General features: G+C 36.7%; 2 protein-coding genes across 2 annotated transcripts; both read right to left on the minus strand.

Annotated features, from left to right (window-relative positions):
- Positions 1-4,176: 4,176 nt before the first annotated feature.
- On the minus strand, positions 4,177-5,223 carry LOC130462965 (protein FAR1-RELATED SEQUENCE 9-like). The gene is made up of 3 exons (XM_056831965.1): positions 5,001-5,223; positions 4,655-4,916; positions 4,177-4,567 (listed from the first exon to the last, which is right to left on the minus strand). Exons 1-3 carry the CDS (start codon positions 5,155-5,157, stop codon positions 4,177-4,179), a joined length of 810 nt encoding a protein of 269 aa, XP_056687943.1. The 5' UTR covers positions 5,158-5,223.
- Positions 5,224-5,443: 220 nt separating this feature from the next.
- Positions 5,444-10,485, minus strand: LOC130462968 (protein FAR1-RELATED SEQUENCE 5-like). Its single transcript, XM_056831972.1, has 8 exons — positions 10,351-10,485; positions 10,175-10,309; positions 9,897-9,977; positions 8,467-8,563; positions 8,302-8,385; positions 6,776-7,080; positions 6,044-6,670; positions 5,444-5,599 (listed from the first exon to the last, which is right to left on the minus strand). The coding sequence occupies exons 1-8, from the start codon at positions 10,483-10,485 to the stop codon at positions 5,444-5,446; spliced, it is 1,620 nt and encodes a 539-aa protein (XP_056687950.1).
- Between the last annotated feature and the right edge of the window lie 8,441 nt (positions 10,486-18,926).

Genomic DNA, 18,926 nt, shown 5'->3' on the forward strand with positions numbered 1-18,926 from the left:
GCCCCATGCGTGCGCGCGAGCAGCAGCCCACGCAGCGCCCGCGCGCGCTGCGCGTGCTGTGCGCGCTGTGCGCGCTGCGCAGCCTGCTGGGCCTGGCCTTGCGCTGGGCCTGGCGTGGCTGTTTGTGCGGCGCGCTTGGCTTGCTGGGCGATGGCCTGGCTTCGTGTTGGGCCTCGTCCGGCAGGCCTCGTCCGATGCTTATTCGTACGATGCGCTTCCGATTAAATTTTCCGATTCCGGAATTCATTTCCTATACGAACAATATTTAATATTTCCGATTCCGGAATTAATTTCCGTTTCGAACAAATATTTAATATTTCCGTTTCCGGAATTATTTTCCGATTCCGGTAATATTTCCGATTCTGACAATATTTCCGTTTCCGGCAATATTTCCGATTCTGGCAATATTTCCATTTCCGATAATATTTTCCGATACGTACCATGTTTCCGTTTCCGGCAACATCTACGACTTGGATAATATTTACATTTCCGATACGATCCATATTTCCGTTTCCGGTAATATCATCGTTTCCGGAGTATTCATTTCTTGCCTGTGACGATCTTAGCTCCCACTGAAACCAAGATCCGTCGGTTCCGAATATTCATAGATGGAGTATTTAATGCCATTAAATATTTGATCCGTTTACGTACTATTTGTGTGACCCTACGGGTTCAGTCAAGAGTAAGTTGTGGATTAATATCATTAATTCCACTTGAACTGAAGCGGCCTCTAGCTAGGCATTCAGCTCACTTGATCTCACTGAATTATTAACTTGTTAATTAATACTGAACCGCATTTATTAGACTTAACATAGAATGCATACTTGGACCAAGGGCATTATTTCCTTCATTGTGAATCTTGGATTTGGATATTGAAGACCATTGAAGCACGCCAACTCAAATGATTTTACTTTAAAGAAATCAAAACCATTCGCTGGTTTTCTTTCCAGTTGGATGGTTTTGATTTTTTTTTATTTTTTTAAATAATTTTACCGTCTGCCAAAGCGGTCGGAAATTTACTAATTTACCGACCAACTAAGCAGTCGGTAATTTACCGACTGCTTAGTTGGTCGGTAAATTAGTAAATTTCCGACCGCTTTAGCAGTCGTTAATTTAGCGACTACTAACGCAGTCGTTAAATTAGCGACTGCAATGGCAGTCGCTAAATTAAATTACCGACTGTAACGGCAGTCGATAAAATACCAACTCCTAAGCAGTCGCTATTTCAGACGGTAAAGTTTAGCGACCGCTTTACAGTCGGAGTTTTCTTAATTACCGTCCAGGTGAACACTGACCGCCCTTTTACGACTGTTGGCGGTCGCTAAAACATTTACCAACCGTATTTCGTGTTTTACCAACTACTTTTGGCGGTCGAAAATTAATCAATTTCTTGTAGTGTTGTTTCTATCTTCTTTTCCTTTTGCAACAAGATTCAAATGCCATTTCTGTTCTTTTGTTCCAGGGGCGTCTTAATGTTTTTTTTGTTGACAATAGATATATCATTATTCCATTATTGTCTCTTCTTTTCCCTCAGTCCTCGGTGTTTTCTTTTCTAGACTCTTTACCTGGTATATAAGACTTGTTGTAGGTTCCTTTGAGAGTGTAGAAGGATCTGATGATGAAGATGCCTTCACATAGAATTCTAAACTGGATCCCACATATCTTCACTCTAATGGAAATGATGTAAGTTGTTTCCGTAATATTTATTAATAGTTGCTTCTTGGTCTATCGCCTGTAAATTATTTGTGCGTGGAGACTAGAGAAGGTAATGTATTGTCTTGAGCGTCAGTTTATCTAGTTATGCTTTCTCACTCGGCTTTTATGTTCCTTTTAACTGCTAAAACAAGAAATAAAAGGGAAAAGAAGAGGGAAAAGGTCGTGCAGACAAGGACGACTATTGTATCTAAATTTGATCTTCTTAAGCAGGGTTCATAACCGACGAGCCAATATCAAGATTTACCAGGGAACACTAACAATAAAGATCAAGTTCCTATAACTTATCCGAGTATATCCCATAGCTGCTGATATTCCGAGGAAGGAGCCGGAGCAAGAACATTTGCTAAAAATTATCTCCAAGTGGTACATTTCTACTCACTCTGAATCTTCAACAGACCTTGTATATTTGCCTTCTTGTTCGTATTTTCTCATTTCCATATTTAAATTATTTTCCTTTTTTTTTGTCTTGGGCTTTTGGCTGGGTCATGAAGCTTTGAGGGATCTTATTTAATAGTTTGTTTACTTATTTTCCATAACATATAGTTGTGATTTTGATTGGGAAATTAAAATGATACTCCGTATTATACAAATTACGAAAGAGTTACAAGTTTTTAGCCTAGATAGCAGTTCTATGCAACCACTGATTCACAATAAAACTTGGAGCCCAAATTTACATCAGTATTCACACTCTTTGTACTCTCTACTTTCTAGTATCCACGCCAGAGCGACTGGGCTATCCATATCAGTTCTAACCATAAACCAAAGTGCAATAGTCAAAGGCTCAAACCTAATCATTATAATGTTTTAAGACTAGAACCGAAACAGAATTTACAACTTCCAGCACCATCACATTCCAGTTCACTCCAGGCTAGTACAAAATCTTCCACAGGTAGCAACCTTAGATTCTGAGTGAGAAACACCAACATTCCACTATCAATTATAGCATACGAAAACCACCTAATTGCAGTGACTATCAAGGCTTATTGGGTTTCAGGGATAATAGTCATGTTCTCTTTTCCTGTTTCATAATCCCCGTAGTATGAATGCTCAAAGTATCTTCACCTCCAAAAGAATATCCTCCCCGTAGTTGTCTCTTTAAAATCTTTGTTATGTGGATCTTGATTACGAAGTTGATATTTCTAAAGATACGTTGTAGTCTTATGAACTTGCTCTTATGAACTTCCTGTTGGTATGTTTTCTAATCTATACTATTCCTTCTACTTATTTTTCTTTGTACACATACCTCCTTTCTAATTAGTACCACTTCCACCAACTACACAACTTAAACCAATATTAAATTATACCACTAGTACAGAACTTAAATCAAATACAAATTATCTTTTGTCATTCAGTCGAGTTTCTTTTTTCTTACGTACGTATTTGGATTTTATTCATTGATAATAAGTTTCTTATTAAAGTGTTACAATTAATTTGAGGATGGTGCATATGATCAAGAACTAAAAGCTACTTTGAATATGTGAAGATTTAAATGGCTTCTGGTACATACATATTCGATATGTTTTAAAAATAGAGCTATTGGACCGTGATTGTAGGAGTTTTATTTATTTATTATTGAGATAATTGTAATAGATATTATGCTTATGAATTTAAGTTATTTGAATTGTATACATTTTTTAACTTATTTGTTATGAAAATTTTATTAAACATAGTTCATATTTAGTACATATATATGGATAACTAAATCCATTTGAGAACATAACTTTAGACCAATTGAAAGCGATTCCGTAAGCTCAATTGAAAGTGTTGGCATAAATTCAAATGTGACCATTTTCATAATCAAACTAAAATTGTGGCTATAAACTCGATATAAAGTGTTGCCATAGATACAATTGGTTGCGTTACCATAAGTGTAAGAATGCGTTGCATTAGTTTTAAACTTTAACCAACAACAAGCTAGTAAGTGTTGCCTTAATTTGACGAAAAATGTTGCCTGAAATGTGTAAATGTTGGCTTAAGTTGTTGAATAACTGTTGCCATAGATTTAAAGCTAGTGTTGCCTATAAAAAGCGTTACTATAATTATTTATGGCAACGGTTTATCATAACTGTTGCCTAAATTCGAGAAACTGTTGCTATAGACTTATAGCAACGCCCCCTATTGGTAACGGTTTTTAAACCGTTGCTATAGGCCTATTACAACGGTATATTGATCTATGGCAACGGTTTATTGCCGTTGCTATAAGCCGATTTTGTAGTAGTACTATATTTTCAGAATAGTAACTATATTGTATTAAGAGATACTATATTGTCAAAATAGTAACTATATTATAACGAGTTACTATAAATAAAAATTGTGTGTTTATAGAGAGTTACTATACATTCTTACTATACTGAATGTATAGTAACTATGTATTGTAAAGGAGAACTACAGTATAAACACTCAATAAATGTGTTTAAAAATGTTGAAGTAACTGTATATGATAATAAAACAAGAACATCACTAAAATAGTTGTTCTTTAGGTGTAAATAATTGAATATTGGGTGTCTTGGATCCAAATTCTTTGTGTTTCTTTTTTCCTTTCTTTGATGGCTGCTTGTAATTGTCATATTGACCCTTTATTCTCTTCTTACTCTTTCCTTTAGTATTAGCACGATCAGGATCAAGCACAATTGTTATTTCAGAATTAGTTGATTCCCCGTCTTGTGTTTCTCGTTGTGCTTCAGCTTTTTCCTTTTCTTGTTCTGCTATCTTTGCAGCTTCTTCTTTTGCCTTCCTTTCTTCTTCCTTTTTTATGATTTCATCAACTGCTTTATTATCCATTTTAAACTTCTCCTTGATAAATTTTCTGGCCTTTGCTATCTTATGCCCTTTCAAAATTAAGTTATAGTATCTGTGGTATAGAGTTTAAGTGTTAAGTAAAATATCAACTGTAATTGTAACTATATGAAAATGAACTAATGTATATTGAAAAAATTACCTTCTGATCATATGTAATCTCCAACCAGTAAAATTGTTGATTTCACCTTTCTCCCTTTTTATTGTATCAACCCTTTCCCATATCTGTTTCTTTGCATATCTAGTCCATCTTGTTGTTATGTAACGATCTGGAATTGTATTGATTGAATGTAAATGCAATATTCTTAAACAATGGAAGCACAACCATCCAGATTCTTCAAAGTTTTTGCATGTGCAAGTGACGGTTGAATCTTCCATTTTGTATTGAACTTCTTGCCTTGATCCTGTTAGATTATTTACATATAATGTAATATTATTCAAAAGAACATCTACTCTAAATATTAAATAAATATTTATAGTTTTTTTACCTGTTATTCCTTCTATCCACACTTCAAAAAACACTGTTCTTCCTACACTTCCCTTGAACATTGTACTACTTGCCACAGAAAGCTTGAACTCTTCTTCAAAATCACGGAAAAGTGTTATCGTATATACATTTGCTGCCTGTTTTAATATAGCACTCATACTTAGCTCTGAAGTTGGTATTCCCCTTGTACAGTCAAAGTCGTCTTTTTCTTCGGTTTTTCTCCATCGATTTATTGTAGCTTGAAAAATCCTATAGAACTCTGTTAATGTTGTACTTTTATTTGCTTTAAAACCAACAGCATGGTTTGTACTTTCACTTCTTTGTGAAGAAAGTATACCGACAAAAAAAATCTTTACTTAAAGTTGTACACCATTTTTCTTTAAGACCATACAATCTGTTGAACCAGTCATCTTTTTCCAGCTTAAAAGTGTTGATCATAGATTTCTAAGTTTCTTCAAAATCATTTGGTGTTATACACCCACTTAAACACTTGTAGAATGCATTTTTGAAGTTTTTATCAGACTTCAATAAACCAAACCTACTGTTTGCATTTTTACTCAAGTGCCACAAGCATAACCTGTGTCTTGAAGAAGGAAAAACCTGAAAAACAATAATGAATATATATAGTTCCACAAAATAGTAAATATATTTTATAAAGAGTTACTATACTTTATAAAGAATTACTATATTGTCAAAATATTAACTATATTTTAATAAGAGTTTTTATATTTTCAAAATAGTAACTATATTTTATAAATAGTTACTATATTTTCAAAATAGTAACTATATTTTATAAATAGTTACTATATTGTCAAAATAGTAACTATACTTTACAAAGTGTTACTATAATTTCAGAATAGTAACTATATTGAATTAAGAGTTACTATATTGTCAAAATAGTAACTATATTTTATAAAGAGATACTATATTGTCAAAATAGTAACGATATTTTATAAAGAGTTACTATATTGTTAAAATAGTAACTATATTTTATAAAGAGTTACTATATTGTCAAAATAGTAAGTATAATATATGAAGAGGTACCTGTTCTATTCCAGCAGCAATAGCTGCATCTTGATCAGTGAAAATTGATATAGGGTGCTTTCCTCCCATAGCCTTCAGAAAAGTTTCAAACACCCAAACGAAAGATTCTGTGGTTTCATCCCCAATGAAAGCACAAGCAAACATTGTGTTTTTCCAATGGTTATTAATACCAACAAATGGAGCACATATGAGATTGTACTTATTGGTTCTGAATGTAGTATAAAAAACCAGAACATCTCCATATATTTTGTAATCTTCTCTCATCATAGAATCCCTCCAAAATAGGCACTCAACTTTTCCTTCAGCATTGAGTCTTACTCTGAAAAAGAACTCGGGATCTATTGATTGTATGTCATACAGTTTGTTCACTAGTGTTTGTGAATCCTTGCCATCAATTTGCTTCATTTTTAACTTGTAGCAGTAGTTTAGATGATCAATCATCGTATGACCTACACAGTCGTCTCCGCCAGTTTCTGTTGACATATACCTATAAAACTCCATTGGTCTTAGACCACATTCTGACATTGCCTCAATAACTTCTTTTTTAGGTTCTGTCATTTGTCGTTCTGATCGGTGGAGATAATTACTTATTTCTCTTGTCAATGGGTGATTATGTACCACTACATGCTTTTCTATTTCAAAATCTCCATTTTCATTCTTCTTTGCAAATATTTGAGCTTCACATTTTGTTCTTGTTATCATAACCCTCTTTCTCCTTTCTTTCTTTTTTGCATCTGATTGATCATCTTCATTTTTTAGTTCTTTGTTTTTAGGAGGGTCTCTTATTCCAGCAGCAGAGCAGTAGAAGTATTTTCCATTAACAATTGTGGTTCCTTCTTTATATCTATTCTTCCCTTTTCGTACACTAAAACCAATAATAGCAGCATGTTTGCAATATAGATCATAAATCTCATCGGTTGTTTTCCTTGCTTCTCCAATTAAACTGCCATCTAATTCTTTATCAATGTTTTCTTCCTGCTCATTATTTGGATTTTCAAAGATGTTGTGGTTTGTCTCAATTGAATGCCTTATTGAACCTGTACAAATACAAATATAGTTATCATTAAATGTGATAGTTACTCTTAATATTTATATAGTTACTCTTTATATGTTATAGTTACTATATAATTAACATAGTTACTTAAGATCTATTGATTGTTATAGTTACTCTACAGTTCATATAGTTACTCTTTATTTGTTATAGTTACTCTATATTTAACATACTTACTTAGGATCTATTGATTGTTATAGTTACTCTACAGTTAATATAGTTATTCTTTATATGTTATAGTTACTATAAGTTAAATGTAGTTTATTGCTTATATAGATTATTTCGTTATGTGAAGTTACTCTATAATTAATATAGTTACCTTTCATAAATTATAGTTACTTTATTATAAATATAGTTATCATTATATGTGATAGTTACTCTTCATTTTATACAGTTACTGTTTATATATTATAGTTACTCACAGTTAATATAACTCCTTTTTATATGTGATAGTTACTCTACAGTATATAGTTCTTCTTTATATGTGATAGTTACTCTTCATTTTATATAGTTACTTTTTATATGTTATAGTTACTCTATATTTAACATTGTTACTTAAGATCTATTGATTGTTATAGTTACTCTACAGTTCATATAGTTACTCTTTACATGTTATAGTTACTCTATATTTAACATACTTACTTAGGATATATTGATTGTTATAGTTACTCTACAGTTAATATAGTTATTCTTTATATGTTATAGTTACTATAAATTAAATGTAGTTATTTCTTATTTATATTATTTCGTTATGTGAAGTTACTCTATAATTAATATAGTTACCATTCATAAATTATAGTTACTTTATTTTAAATATAGTTATCATTATATGTGATAGTTACCCTTTATTTTATATAGTTACTGTTTATATATTATAGTTACTCACAGTTAATATAACTCATGTTTATATGTGATAGTTACTCTACAGTATATAGTTCTTCTTTATATGTGATAGTTACTCTTCATTTTATATAGTTAGTCTCTATAGTTTATAGTTACTCTACAGTTACTATAAGTCCTGTCTATATGAGATAGTTACTCTACATTAAACATAGTTTCTCTTTGTATGTTATAGTTACTCTGCGTTAAATATAATTCCTCTTTCTATGTTAGTTACACTACTGCAATTATAATATGTTAACTATATCAATATAACAGTTACTATATATATATATTAAAAGATACTATATCATACCTTCTTAAATACATTGATTTGCAACCATAACTTGCTGAGATGTGCCTTCATCTTCATCTTCAACATCATATACTTCTCTATGATTCTCTAAGTTTTCTAAAATAATAATAATTACTCAATGAGTATGAAAGTTAGTATAATTTTCTTCGTAGTTAGTTATTAGGATTCGAATATTACCGTCATAATTATACAATTTTTCTTCTATTGCGCGATTTAAATCGATATTCAAATCGATTAAATCGTCCTCCATTGTTGAAGCTCGAAGAGAGAGAAGCTGTTGGAGGAGAGAGAAGCTGATGTAGGAGAGAGAAGCTGCTGCTGGAGGAGAGAGATTTCAATTTTAGGGTTTCGCGCATTCTGTTATTTTGGAACACGTGATTTCAAACGGTTCAGCGCTGCAAATTACCTAATTACCCTGGTCCATGGTAACCTTAATGGTGGACCGGGTCCATGCAAGCGGAATTGTACTGAACAACACCTATGCAAATGGGTACTAGAAAACTGTATTAAAGATATAAAGTTTTTCCTTAAACGGGTGGATCAAAGCGTTGGCAGTTTTTTGGTGTTGAATGTAACTTTGCACCAAGGAATTCGTTTAAGTATGTACCTTTCATGATAAATTATACATTTATCTTTTAAATAATCATCCCTGGACAATATATTCTTAACTTTAGGGATTATTTTTGTTATCAAGGACTTTAGCTTAATTTGCATCTTTTGATTTGAACTTAATCTTTACAAGGTAGTTTTCTATTTAGAATGTTTTTATTTGGCTGGATTATTGCAGGATTTGGGTACGAAGGGATTGAAGTGGCTTGGAAACAAACTATTTTATATGTTTAGTTACTTGGGTACTAAGATTTTCATTTTAATCATGTAAGCGCATGAATAAATTGTATTACTATTTAGATTTTTAAAAATAGGGACGATTACTTTTTCTTTAGATGAACTTTTCTAACATTTTTTCTTGCCTACTACATATTTGTGATGATTAGTTGTAATACTACAGTTTTATATAATCTCGCACGCATCGCGTGCATATAAGACCTCCATACAAGTTGGAACCATAATTAAGACCTCCATATAAGACCTCCATGTATTCAAAGTAATATATAAATTACCCAATTGGGGGCGAAACCCGGATACCTGATAAAGTCGAAAACGGGCCCAAATCAAAGAAGTCCAACCATGCACAAATTGTAGCACGACACGTGGCACCAACTGCACCCACGTGTCATGTGTTCCACAAGAGCAAGGATCGCACATCCTATTCATAGGCCAAAATCAATGCTAAAAGACTAGAGATAAGAGGCCCACTAAGCCCTCTACTAAACAACTAACAAGGACACATGTCCCCTCCAAAGGAGTTAGTCAATCAGATAGCTAGGTTTTGGGAACAGATCCCCCAAACTCTAGTCCTATAAATAATTAAATTCCCAAGGTGAATGACGATCAATTTATTTTCACCTACCTTAATTATTCTACTATGCCTTCTCTCTAGGAATACTTTCTCTCTCTAATCAAATACTTACTTAGGCATCAGAGAGAATATTCCTACATGATTATTCTTGTTTTGCAGGTTGTACGAAAACTGTGCCAGCGCATACCTGATACCTCCATGAAAAGAGTGACACATCAGCACCGACAAAGTTCCCACAACATTTGGCGCCGTCTGGCAGACTTATAATCTAATACAGACGAGCATGTCAGTGAATCAAGAGAGAGACGTCCGCGAGAAAGGAGCCCGTCATGAAAAAATATTCATCTTCATACAGAAGAGGCTAATCGACTTGCTAATGCCAGGCATACCCCGTGCCATATCCTAGAGATAGAAGTAGTCAGTGAAAAAATTCCAGATGCAGGGATACCTCCACTTGGTGGACACCTCGGTCCCAGTATCAAGGACGTCGTGTTGGATAAGAACTTGGACCTTAGAGTTTCGGTGGGGGAGTTGCGAGAAATATTTGTTGGGTTCCAACAACAAATGAACCAAATCTTTTAACAATAAATGAGTACCACACTGCCAGAGGAAATTTGAAGGAATATGTTAAAATGCAATACAAGTGCTGAGAGAGCAGTCCCAGGAGGGTGAGTAAGCCTTGGTCTCAATCGGATAAATAGGATGCCGCTTAGATCTAATGTTTGGAGGGCAGGAGAAACATCCAGACCATTAGCAAATAGGCGTGTAACTCCCATTACAGAAAGACAAGGCTTCGAGCACAATGGTCGGATGCCTCTTGCTCAACGCGCACACACAACTCGGCCATACATGCCCACGTCTTGAGGAATCCCTACAATCGTCCAACGTCCACCAGCTAGACAACAGGAACACTATGAGCCCGAGTCTGAGTTATCTGACACAAGATATACTCCCGTCATGGAAGACCTTCCTTTATACCCCTCCGTCGGAGGACAGATTTAAATGACCTCGCCCAGAATTGGCCAGCGCCAGGGGAGAACAACAGGCCGTCGAGAACATACTTATCATATCAAACAAGGGTTGAATAACCTAACGTTGAGACACATGAGCACTCCCTTTTGTGAAGCAATAATGAATACGCCGAAGGAACCTAAGCTAAAGACTCCCACCATAGAGACGTATGACGGCACCATGGACACTGGCATGCACCTAGTGGCGTAACGACACCATATGTATGTGCAAGGAACTAACGAAGACACATGGTGCAAAAACTTTTCGGGCACGCTCAAGGGCGTAGCGTCCAAATGGTTCGAAAGATTACATGCTGGATCTATTTCCTCCTTTGCTGAACTAGAAGTCCTATTCTCAACAAGGTTCTTGTCCTACAAAGAAGAAAGGAAGACGAGTACGCACTTAGGCCGAATTCAACAAGGGAAAGATGAGTCTCTAAGGAGCTATGTGAAACGTTTCAATTTGGAAGCTGGTCAAATTTCTGACTTGCCAGATGGGGTATCTTTTGAAAATTTCATTAGATTATGAAAAAAGGGGTCCTTCAAGTTTGATTTGGTGAAGAAATGTGTGTGCACTATGGTCGAAGTATTAGACGAGGCAAAAGCATTCATACATGCAACGTAAATATGCAGTGCGTCCAAAGACAACAAGACAGGAGAGGCGGCTGAGTCAGGTGGAAAGAAAGACAAAACAGATCAAAAGGTCACTAGAACGCATGGCCCCTGGGCCATATCAAAAGAACATGACCCTATAACCACAAGACAGAAGAGAGGACGTACACAAGAAAAAAAAACTCTTTAACTACAATACTGACCTCTGCACAACCCTCGTAGATGTAGGGTCCAGGTATGACTTAGAGCATCCGTTCCCGATGAAGTCCCCCGTTGAGAGTCGAGACCCAAAACTATATTGCCAATTCCATGAAGACATAGGCCATGACACAAAGGACTGTAGGATTCTAAAGAGTGCCCTGGACGGCTTGGCAGCTAAAGGTCACTTAAAGAGTTATTTACAAAAAAAGTACTTACGGCACACAGAAGAACTTGTACAAGAAGAACAAATCACCCACCTCAGCTGGGGTGGAAAACAGACTATTGGAGGATTTGTAGTTGTCATTTCGGCATGACCGACTTCGAGAGGACCTACCATGAGAGGACAAAAATATTATGCTAGAAGGCTGGGGCAAGTGATGCTTTCGGGAAAGTCACCAATGTATCCATTCTCGAAAATTGAAATCTGCGAGTCTGATGGTGGAAGAGTAGCTACCCCACATGATGATCCGTTGGTCATAGAAATCAAGATTTCTTATATGAGAGTGAGGCAAATACTGGTCGAAACCGGAAGCTCGTCTAACATTATAAGTGTTGAATGCTTATATCTCCTAGCTCATGATCCAAAGAAAATTAAGAAAATCCATTATCCTATCATTGGCTTTGGAGGAAGTATTTTTCACCCAGTAGGTGTCATATCATTACCTGTCAGGATAGGGGGACGAACCGCAGGCAGGAAAATGAATGTTGGCTTCCTGATAGTCAAAGATCTAACGGCATACAACGTTATCTTGGGGCGACCCACATTAAACAAAATCAAAGTAGTCATAGTTACTAACCTGATGTTGTTATAGTATGTGTGTGACGACGGGAAGGTCGAGACTAATCATGGTGACTAGCAGCAAGCACAAGATTGTTATCAGACTACCATCAACCCAACGCCATGGAAGAAAGATCAAGTCGAAGTAGGCGTAAAAAGAAAGTACGAGGAGGTAACCCCTCAAGAAAAAATCATAAACCTGGTGGACCCCATTCACGACGTTTAACGGGAGAAAGTACGTGGAGAAGTTTAACGGGAAAAACTTCCTTGACTGGCAAAGGAACTTGCAAATAGTTCTTATGCAGGAAGAAAAGGAGTATGTCCTGAAAGAGGCGATGCCCGAAGCCGCGGGCGACGGGATCACTCAGGCAGCCCTCAATCGTTGGATTGTGGATGTGAAATGTCTAATGCTTGCAACCATGAGTGCAGATCTATAGAAAACGTTCATCAACTCAGATGCTTTCACGATCATCAGTGAGTTGAAGAACATGTTCCAAGATCTGGCTGGATTCGAAAGATTCGAGACTTATAGGAAAATTCTTGAGACCAAGCTTAAGAAAGGTGTGCCCGTAAGTCCACATATTCTCAAAATGATTGGACTCATTGAGAATATGAGTCGGCTGGATCAGCAATTCTCTCAGGAAATGGCTATAGACACCATCCTCCATTCTCTTCATAGCGGGTATGATCAGTTCAAGCTGAACTACATTATGAATAGTCTGGACAAAATGCTCACTGAGCTTCACGGTATGCTGAAGACCGCCGAAAAGACGCTCAAAAGTGATAAACAAGATGTGCTTATGGTGCGTGGGGGCAAGTTCAAGAAATCTGGAAAGAAGAGGAATGCTAAGAAAGGTGGCAAGAAGGCCAGCCCGACTAAGGAAACTGGCGCCAAGTCTGAAAAGAGGAAGGTCAGTCAACCCACTTCTGAGTCCGAGTGCTTTTACTGTAAGAAGAAAGGGCACTAGAAAAGAGATTGATTGAAGCTTAAGGAAGATTAGAAGAACGGAACAGTCGTTACATCTTCAGGTATTTTCGTTATAGACTATATACTTGATAATTCAACTTCTTGGGTATTAGATACAGGTTATGGCTCACACTTATGTTCCAATCCACAGGGACTAAGAAGAAGTAGAATGTTAAGCAAGGGTGAAGTCGACCTACGAGTGGGAAATGGAGCACGGATTGATGCATTAGCTGTAGGAACTTATTATTTGTCGTTGCCCTCTTGGCTAGTTTTGGAACTGGAAGAGTGTTTCCATGTTCCAAGTCTTACTAAAAACATCATTTCTGTTTCTTGCTTGGATGCTAAGGGATTTTCCTTTTCAATAAAAGATAATAGTTGCTCGTTTTATTTTAAAGAGATGTTTTATGGATCTGCTAGATTAGTCAATGGACTTTATTTATTAGATCACGACAAACAAAGTTAAAACATAAATACCAAAAAGGCCAAAAAGATTGATTCAGATCTCACTTATCTGTGGCATTGTCGATTAGGCCATATTAACTTGAAATGCATAGAAAGACTTCAAAAGGAAGGAATTCTAGAACCATTTGACTTGGAGGATTATGGCAAGTGCAAATCATGTTTACTTGGCAAAATGACAAAGCAACCTTTCTCTAAAGTTGAAGAAAGGGCAACTGAACTATTGGGTTTAATCCATACAGATGTATGTGGACCAATGAGTACAAATGCTAGAGGTGGTTTCAGCTACTTTATCACTTTCACTGATTACTTCAGTAGATACGGTTATGTCTACCTAATGAAGCATAAGTCTGAATCCTTTGACAAATTCAAGGAATTTCAGAGTGAAGTAGAGAATCAATTAGGCAAGAAGATTAAGGCACTGCGGTCTGATAGAGGCGGTGAATATCTGAGCTATGAATTTGATGACCATCTGAAAGAATATGGAATTCTATCAGAATTGACTCCTCCTGGAACACCACAATGGAACAGTGTGTCGGAACGGAGGAACAGAACCTTGCTAGACATGGTTAGATCAATGATGGGTCAGGCCGAACTTCCAATAGAATTTTGGGGACACGAACTAAATACAGCTGCACTCACTATAAATAGAGCTCCGTCTAAAGCTGTTGAAAAGACTCCATATGAGTTATGGTGTGGAAAGCCTCCAAATGTGTCTTTTCTTAAGATTTGGGGATGTGAAGTATACGTCAAAGATTAAATTCAGAAAACTTCATCCAAAATCTGACAAATGTATCCTTGTGGGCTACCCAAAGGAAACAAAGGGGTATTACCTCTACAATACATCTGAGAACAAGGTGTTTGTTGCTCGAGATGGTATCTTTTTGGAAAAGGATCACATTTCCAAAATGACAAGTGGGAGAAAAGTAGACCTCGAAGAAATTCGAGTGGAACAACAAACTCTAGAGAATGCTCAAGATGACATTCAAGATGAAACGCAGAGATCTTTAGAAGTATCTAATGAGAATCATGGACCATCTAGAAATGTAACCCCGCGTAGATCGCATAGATATAGATCTCAACCGGAAAGGTACTTAGGTATTTTGACGAACGAGAGCTATGACGTTCTATTACTTGAAAGTGATGAACCTGCGACTTACAAACAAGCTATGACGAGACCTAGCTCCAAGCAATGGCAAGAAGCCATGCAATCTGAATTAGACTCCATGTCTGAAAACCAAGTTGGGGATTTGGTCGATTTGCCAGATGGCTACCAAGCCATAGGAAGCAAATAAGTTTTCAAACTGAAAAAGGACAAGGATAGGAAACTTGAAGTTTTCAAAGCTAGATTGGTTGCAAAAGGTTACAGGCAAGTCCACGGTGTGGATTACGATGAAACCATTTCACCAGTTGCAATGCTAAAGTCTATTCGGATAATGTTAACAATCGCTGCATATTACGATTACGAAATATGGCAGATGGATGTCAAAACCGCTTTCTTAAACGGCATTTATGACACTGCCTGAGGGTTTTGAGGATCCAAAGAATGCTAAAAAGGTTTGCAAACTTAAGAAATCAATCTACGGATTGAAGCAGGCATCAAGGAGCTGGAATATACGTTTTGATGAACCAGTCAGTGACTTTGGTTTCATCAAGAACGCAGACGAAACTTGTGTATACAAGAAGGTCAATGGGAGCAAAATTGCTTTTCTAGTATTATATGTCGATGATATATTACTTATCGGAAATGACATTCCTATGTTGAACTCTGTCAAGATTTGGCTTGGGAAATGTTTTTCGATGAAGGATCTAGGAGAAGCACAGTACATACTGGGCATCAAGATTTACAGAAATAGATCTAAAAAGATGATTGGACTTAGTCAGAGCACTTATATCAATAAGGTGCTTGAAAGGTTCAAGATGGCAGACTCCAAGCAAGGCTACCTACCCATGTCTCATGGAATGACTCTAAGCAAGACTCAGTGCCCAAAAAACACTTGATGAGCGTAGACGAATGAATGGATTCCATATGCATCATTGATTGGTTCTATGCTATGATATGTACACGCCCGGATGTTGCATATGCACCCAGTGCTACGAGCAGATACCAGTCAGACCCAGGAGAGGCACATTGGACTGCTGCCAAGAACATTCTGAAGTACCTGAAAAGGCACAAAGATGATTTCCTGTTCTATGGTGGAGATGATGAATTAATTGTTAAAGGCTATACGGACGCAAGTTTCCAAACCGACAAAGATGATTTCAGATCACAGTCTGGGTTTGTCTTCTGCCTAAACAGAGGTGCAGTAAGCTGGAAAAGTGCTAAGAAAAGCACCATTGCGGATTCTACAACTGAAGCGGAGTACATTGCGGCACATAAAGCAACAAAGGTAGCTATATGGCTAAGGAAGTTCATAGGTTAAATTGGTGTAGTCCCCTCCATTAAAGGACCAATAGCTCTATATTGTGATAATAATGGAGCTATTGCACAGGCAAAGGAGCCTAGACACCACCAAAGAGTCAAGCATGTACTTCGTAGATTTCACCTTCTACGAGAGTTCGTTGAAAGAAAAGAAGTCGAGATAAGCAAGATTGGAACTGATGACAACATCTCAGATCCATTGACTAAACCTCTGCCGCACGCGAAGCACAACTCGCACACTGCAGCTATGGGAATCAAGCATGTTGGAGAATGGCTTTGATGTCATTGTTCAATGTTTTAAAGTTTTAGAGTTTAAATACTTTGTAAAACATTATTGGTTAATCATTCACAATAAATGAATAGAATTCAGTTTTCCATTAATTTGTGGTTTATTAAATGATGAGTCCCTTCAATTTGACGAAATATTCAAGATAGACTGCCAGGACCAGTCTTGTGACTAAGAAATGTCTATCAAGTGAACTTGAATGTCAAAAGTTGAAAATGGTCCCTGGTCGGAGTTTTCTATAAAGATGGAAACATAGAAAACGTTAGACGACTAGAATGCAAGATGACTAGTAGTTCTATATCTTGAACTATGTGGACATGGCAATGTCGTAATCATTTGCATAGATACTTACTTTGGGAAGACTAGTATCGGACAGACCTATGAAACTTTACTGTAAGAGATGAAATCTGTCATAAGTAAATTTCATTAATATTATTAGACACTAAATCCTCAATACCCGAGTGATTTGAGATTACTTGTTTGAGAACTGCTTACTTTGACGTTGTCAACCGTCGCACCGTAAAAGGAGGCTATAAAGGCAACGCTCAGGTAATCACCTATCAAACAAAGTCTAATCTCAAGATCGCAAGATTGGGATTGTCCTCCCATAAATCCGGATGATATGCTGAAAGTTGTAGAAGGCCACTCGGAGAGCTAGAAATTGTAAAATGCATGGCCGTGCTCAGATGAATCATAATCTATGATTATCTGTTTATTTAATCAGTTGAACTCTGAAACCGAGAAACACCTCTGGACATAATAAGGATGACAAATCTTACCTTATGTTCAAGAGCAAGCATCGAGTGACAAAGGAATAAGGAAATGCACACTTGTCCCTAAGGACAAGTGGGAGACTAAAGGAAATAATGCCCTTGGTCCAAGTATGCATTTAATGTTAAGTCTAATAAATGCGGTTCAGTATTAATTAACAAGTAAATAATTCAGTGAGATCAAGTGAGCTGAATGCCTAGCTAGAGGCCGTTTCAGTTCAAGTGGAATTAATGATATTAATCCACAACTTACTCTTGACTTAACCCGTAGGGTCACACAAATAGTACGTAAACGGATCAAGTATTTAATGGCATTAAATACTCCATCTATGGATATTCGGAATCTACGGATCTTGGGTTCAGTGGGAGCTGTGATCGTCAAAGGCAAGAAATGAATACTCCGGAAACGATGATATTGCCAGAAACGGAAATATGGATCGTATCGGAAATATAAATATTATCCAAGTCGTAGATGTTGCCGGAAACGGAAACATGGTACGTATCCGAGAATATTATCGGAAATGGAAATATTGCAGGAATCTGAAATATTGCTGGAAACTGAAATATTGTCGGAATCGGAATTATTATCGGAATCGGAAAATAATTCCGGAAACGGAAATATTAAATATTTGTTCGAAACGGAAATTAATTTTTGTATCGAAAATATTAAATATTGTTCGTATCGGAAATGAATTCCGGAATCGGGAAATTAGCGCATCGTACGAATTAGCATCGGACGAGGCTTGCTAGACGAAGGCCCAACACGAAGCCAGGCCCGCGTCCAGCAAGCCAAGCGCCCAACACAAACGCAGCCAAGGCCACGCCAGGCCCAGCAAGGCCAAGGCGCGCGCGCGCGGGCTGACGCTCGTGGGCTGCGAGCTGCGCCAGCTTGTGTGGGCTGCGGTACGCTCGTGGTCGTGCAACGTTTGTGTTCGATACGAATCCTAAAGCTAATAGAATTTGTTCATTGATTAAATCCTAATCCTAATAAAGATAGAATTAGTTTAAAAGAGTTTTAATGAAATTCTAATTAAACTAATTTGTATCCTAATAGGATTCTAAATCCCTTTCCATAGCCTCTATAAATATGTGGCCTAGGTTCACAATTTAGGCACGAGAATTCAAGTATTCAAAGGTAAGATTTTCAAGCAAAAATCAGCCAAACACTTGCCCCTATTAGGCGAAAATTCTAAGTACCTTAAGGGTGATTCTAGTTCGTCAATCTTAAGGCGGATCCGGACGTGCTGTGAACTTTCTACGGAGGGACGACACTTGGAGTCCTAAAGACTTGTTCTTGTTCGGTTCGGGCGCAGCTAGGGAGGGCACGCTACAAAGTGTATGCATCCTAGACTAATTATATGATTATGTGCAATTAATATGATTCCTGGCATTAAGGTTTTTCTGCATGATTTATGTTGTTCATATGTATCATAACCTAACATTGAAGACCATGAGTTGTTGTTTGGGAAATTAAATATTAATTTCTATGTTCTAAAATACAGCTGGAAAGTCTTCCACATATCCGTGAACAGCTTGGATAAGAAAATCCAAACAAAGCATCACTAGCAACCTATACATTTGAAGTAAAAGTAATTATTGCTAAGAAGCAATGAAACATAGGTTTTTATGTTAAAGAGTTCTTCACAGAACTTGGGTAGATCACATGTCTGCTGACTTGATGGTTCTTCATTGCAATATGCGTAGAACCACTA

Source organism: Spinacia oleracea, chromosome 1 (genome assembly GCF_020520425.1).
Source record: "Spinacia oleracea cultivar Varoflay chromosome 1, BTI_SOV_V1, whole genome shotgun sequence".
Taxonomy (NCBI): Eukaryota; Viridiplantae; Streptophyta; class Magnoliopsida; order Caryophyllales; family Amaranthaceae; genus Spinacia; species Spinacia oleracea.

What these genes read in the sequence shown, in the direction of transcription:
- LOC130462965 (XM_056831965.1), bottom strand. Translation starts at nt 5,157, where the DNA reads ATGAGTGCTATATTAAAACAGGCAGCAAATGTATATACGATAACACTT. An exon ending in GTGGATAGAAGGAATAACAG is followed by an intron (nt 4,917 to 5,000) that starts GTAAAAAAACTA and finishes ATAATCTAACAG; the next exon opens with GATCAAGGCAAGAAGTTCAA. An exon ending in AGATTACATATGATCAGAAG is followed by an intron (nt 4,568 to 4,654) that starts GTAATTTTTTCA and finishes TCTATACCACAG; the next exon opens with ATACTATAACTTAATTTTGA.
- LOC130462968 (XM_056831972.1), bottom strand. Translation starts at nt 10,485, where the DNA reads ATGGGAGTTACACGCCTATTTGCTAATGGTCTGGATGTTTCTCCTGCC. An exon ending in TCTTTTCATGGAGGTATCAG is followed by an intron (nt 8,564 to 9,896) that starts GTATGCGCTGGC and finishes CTCCTCCAACAG; the next exon opens with CTTCTCTCTCTTCGAGCTTC. An exon ending in AAAATTGTATAATTATGACG is followed by an intron (nt 8,386 to 8,466) that starts GTAATATTCGAA and finishes TTATTATTTTAG; the next exon opens with AAAACTTAGAGAATCATAGA.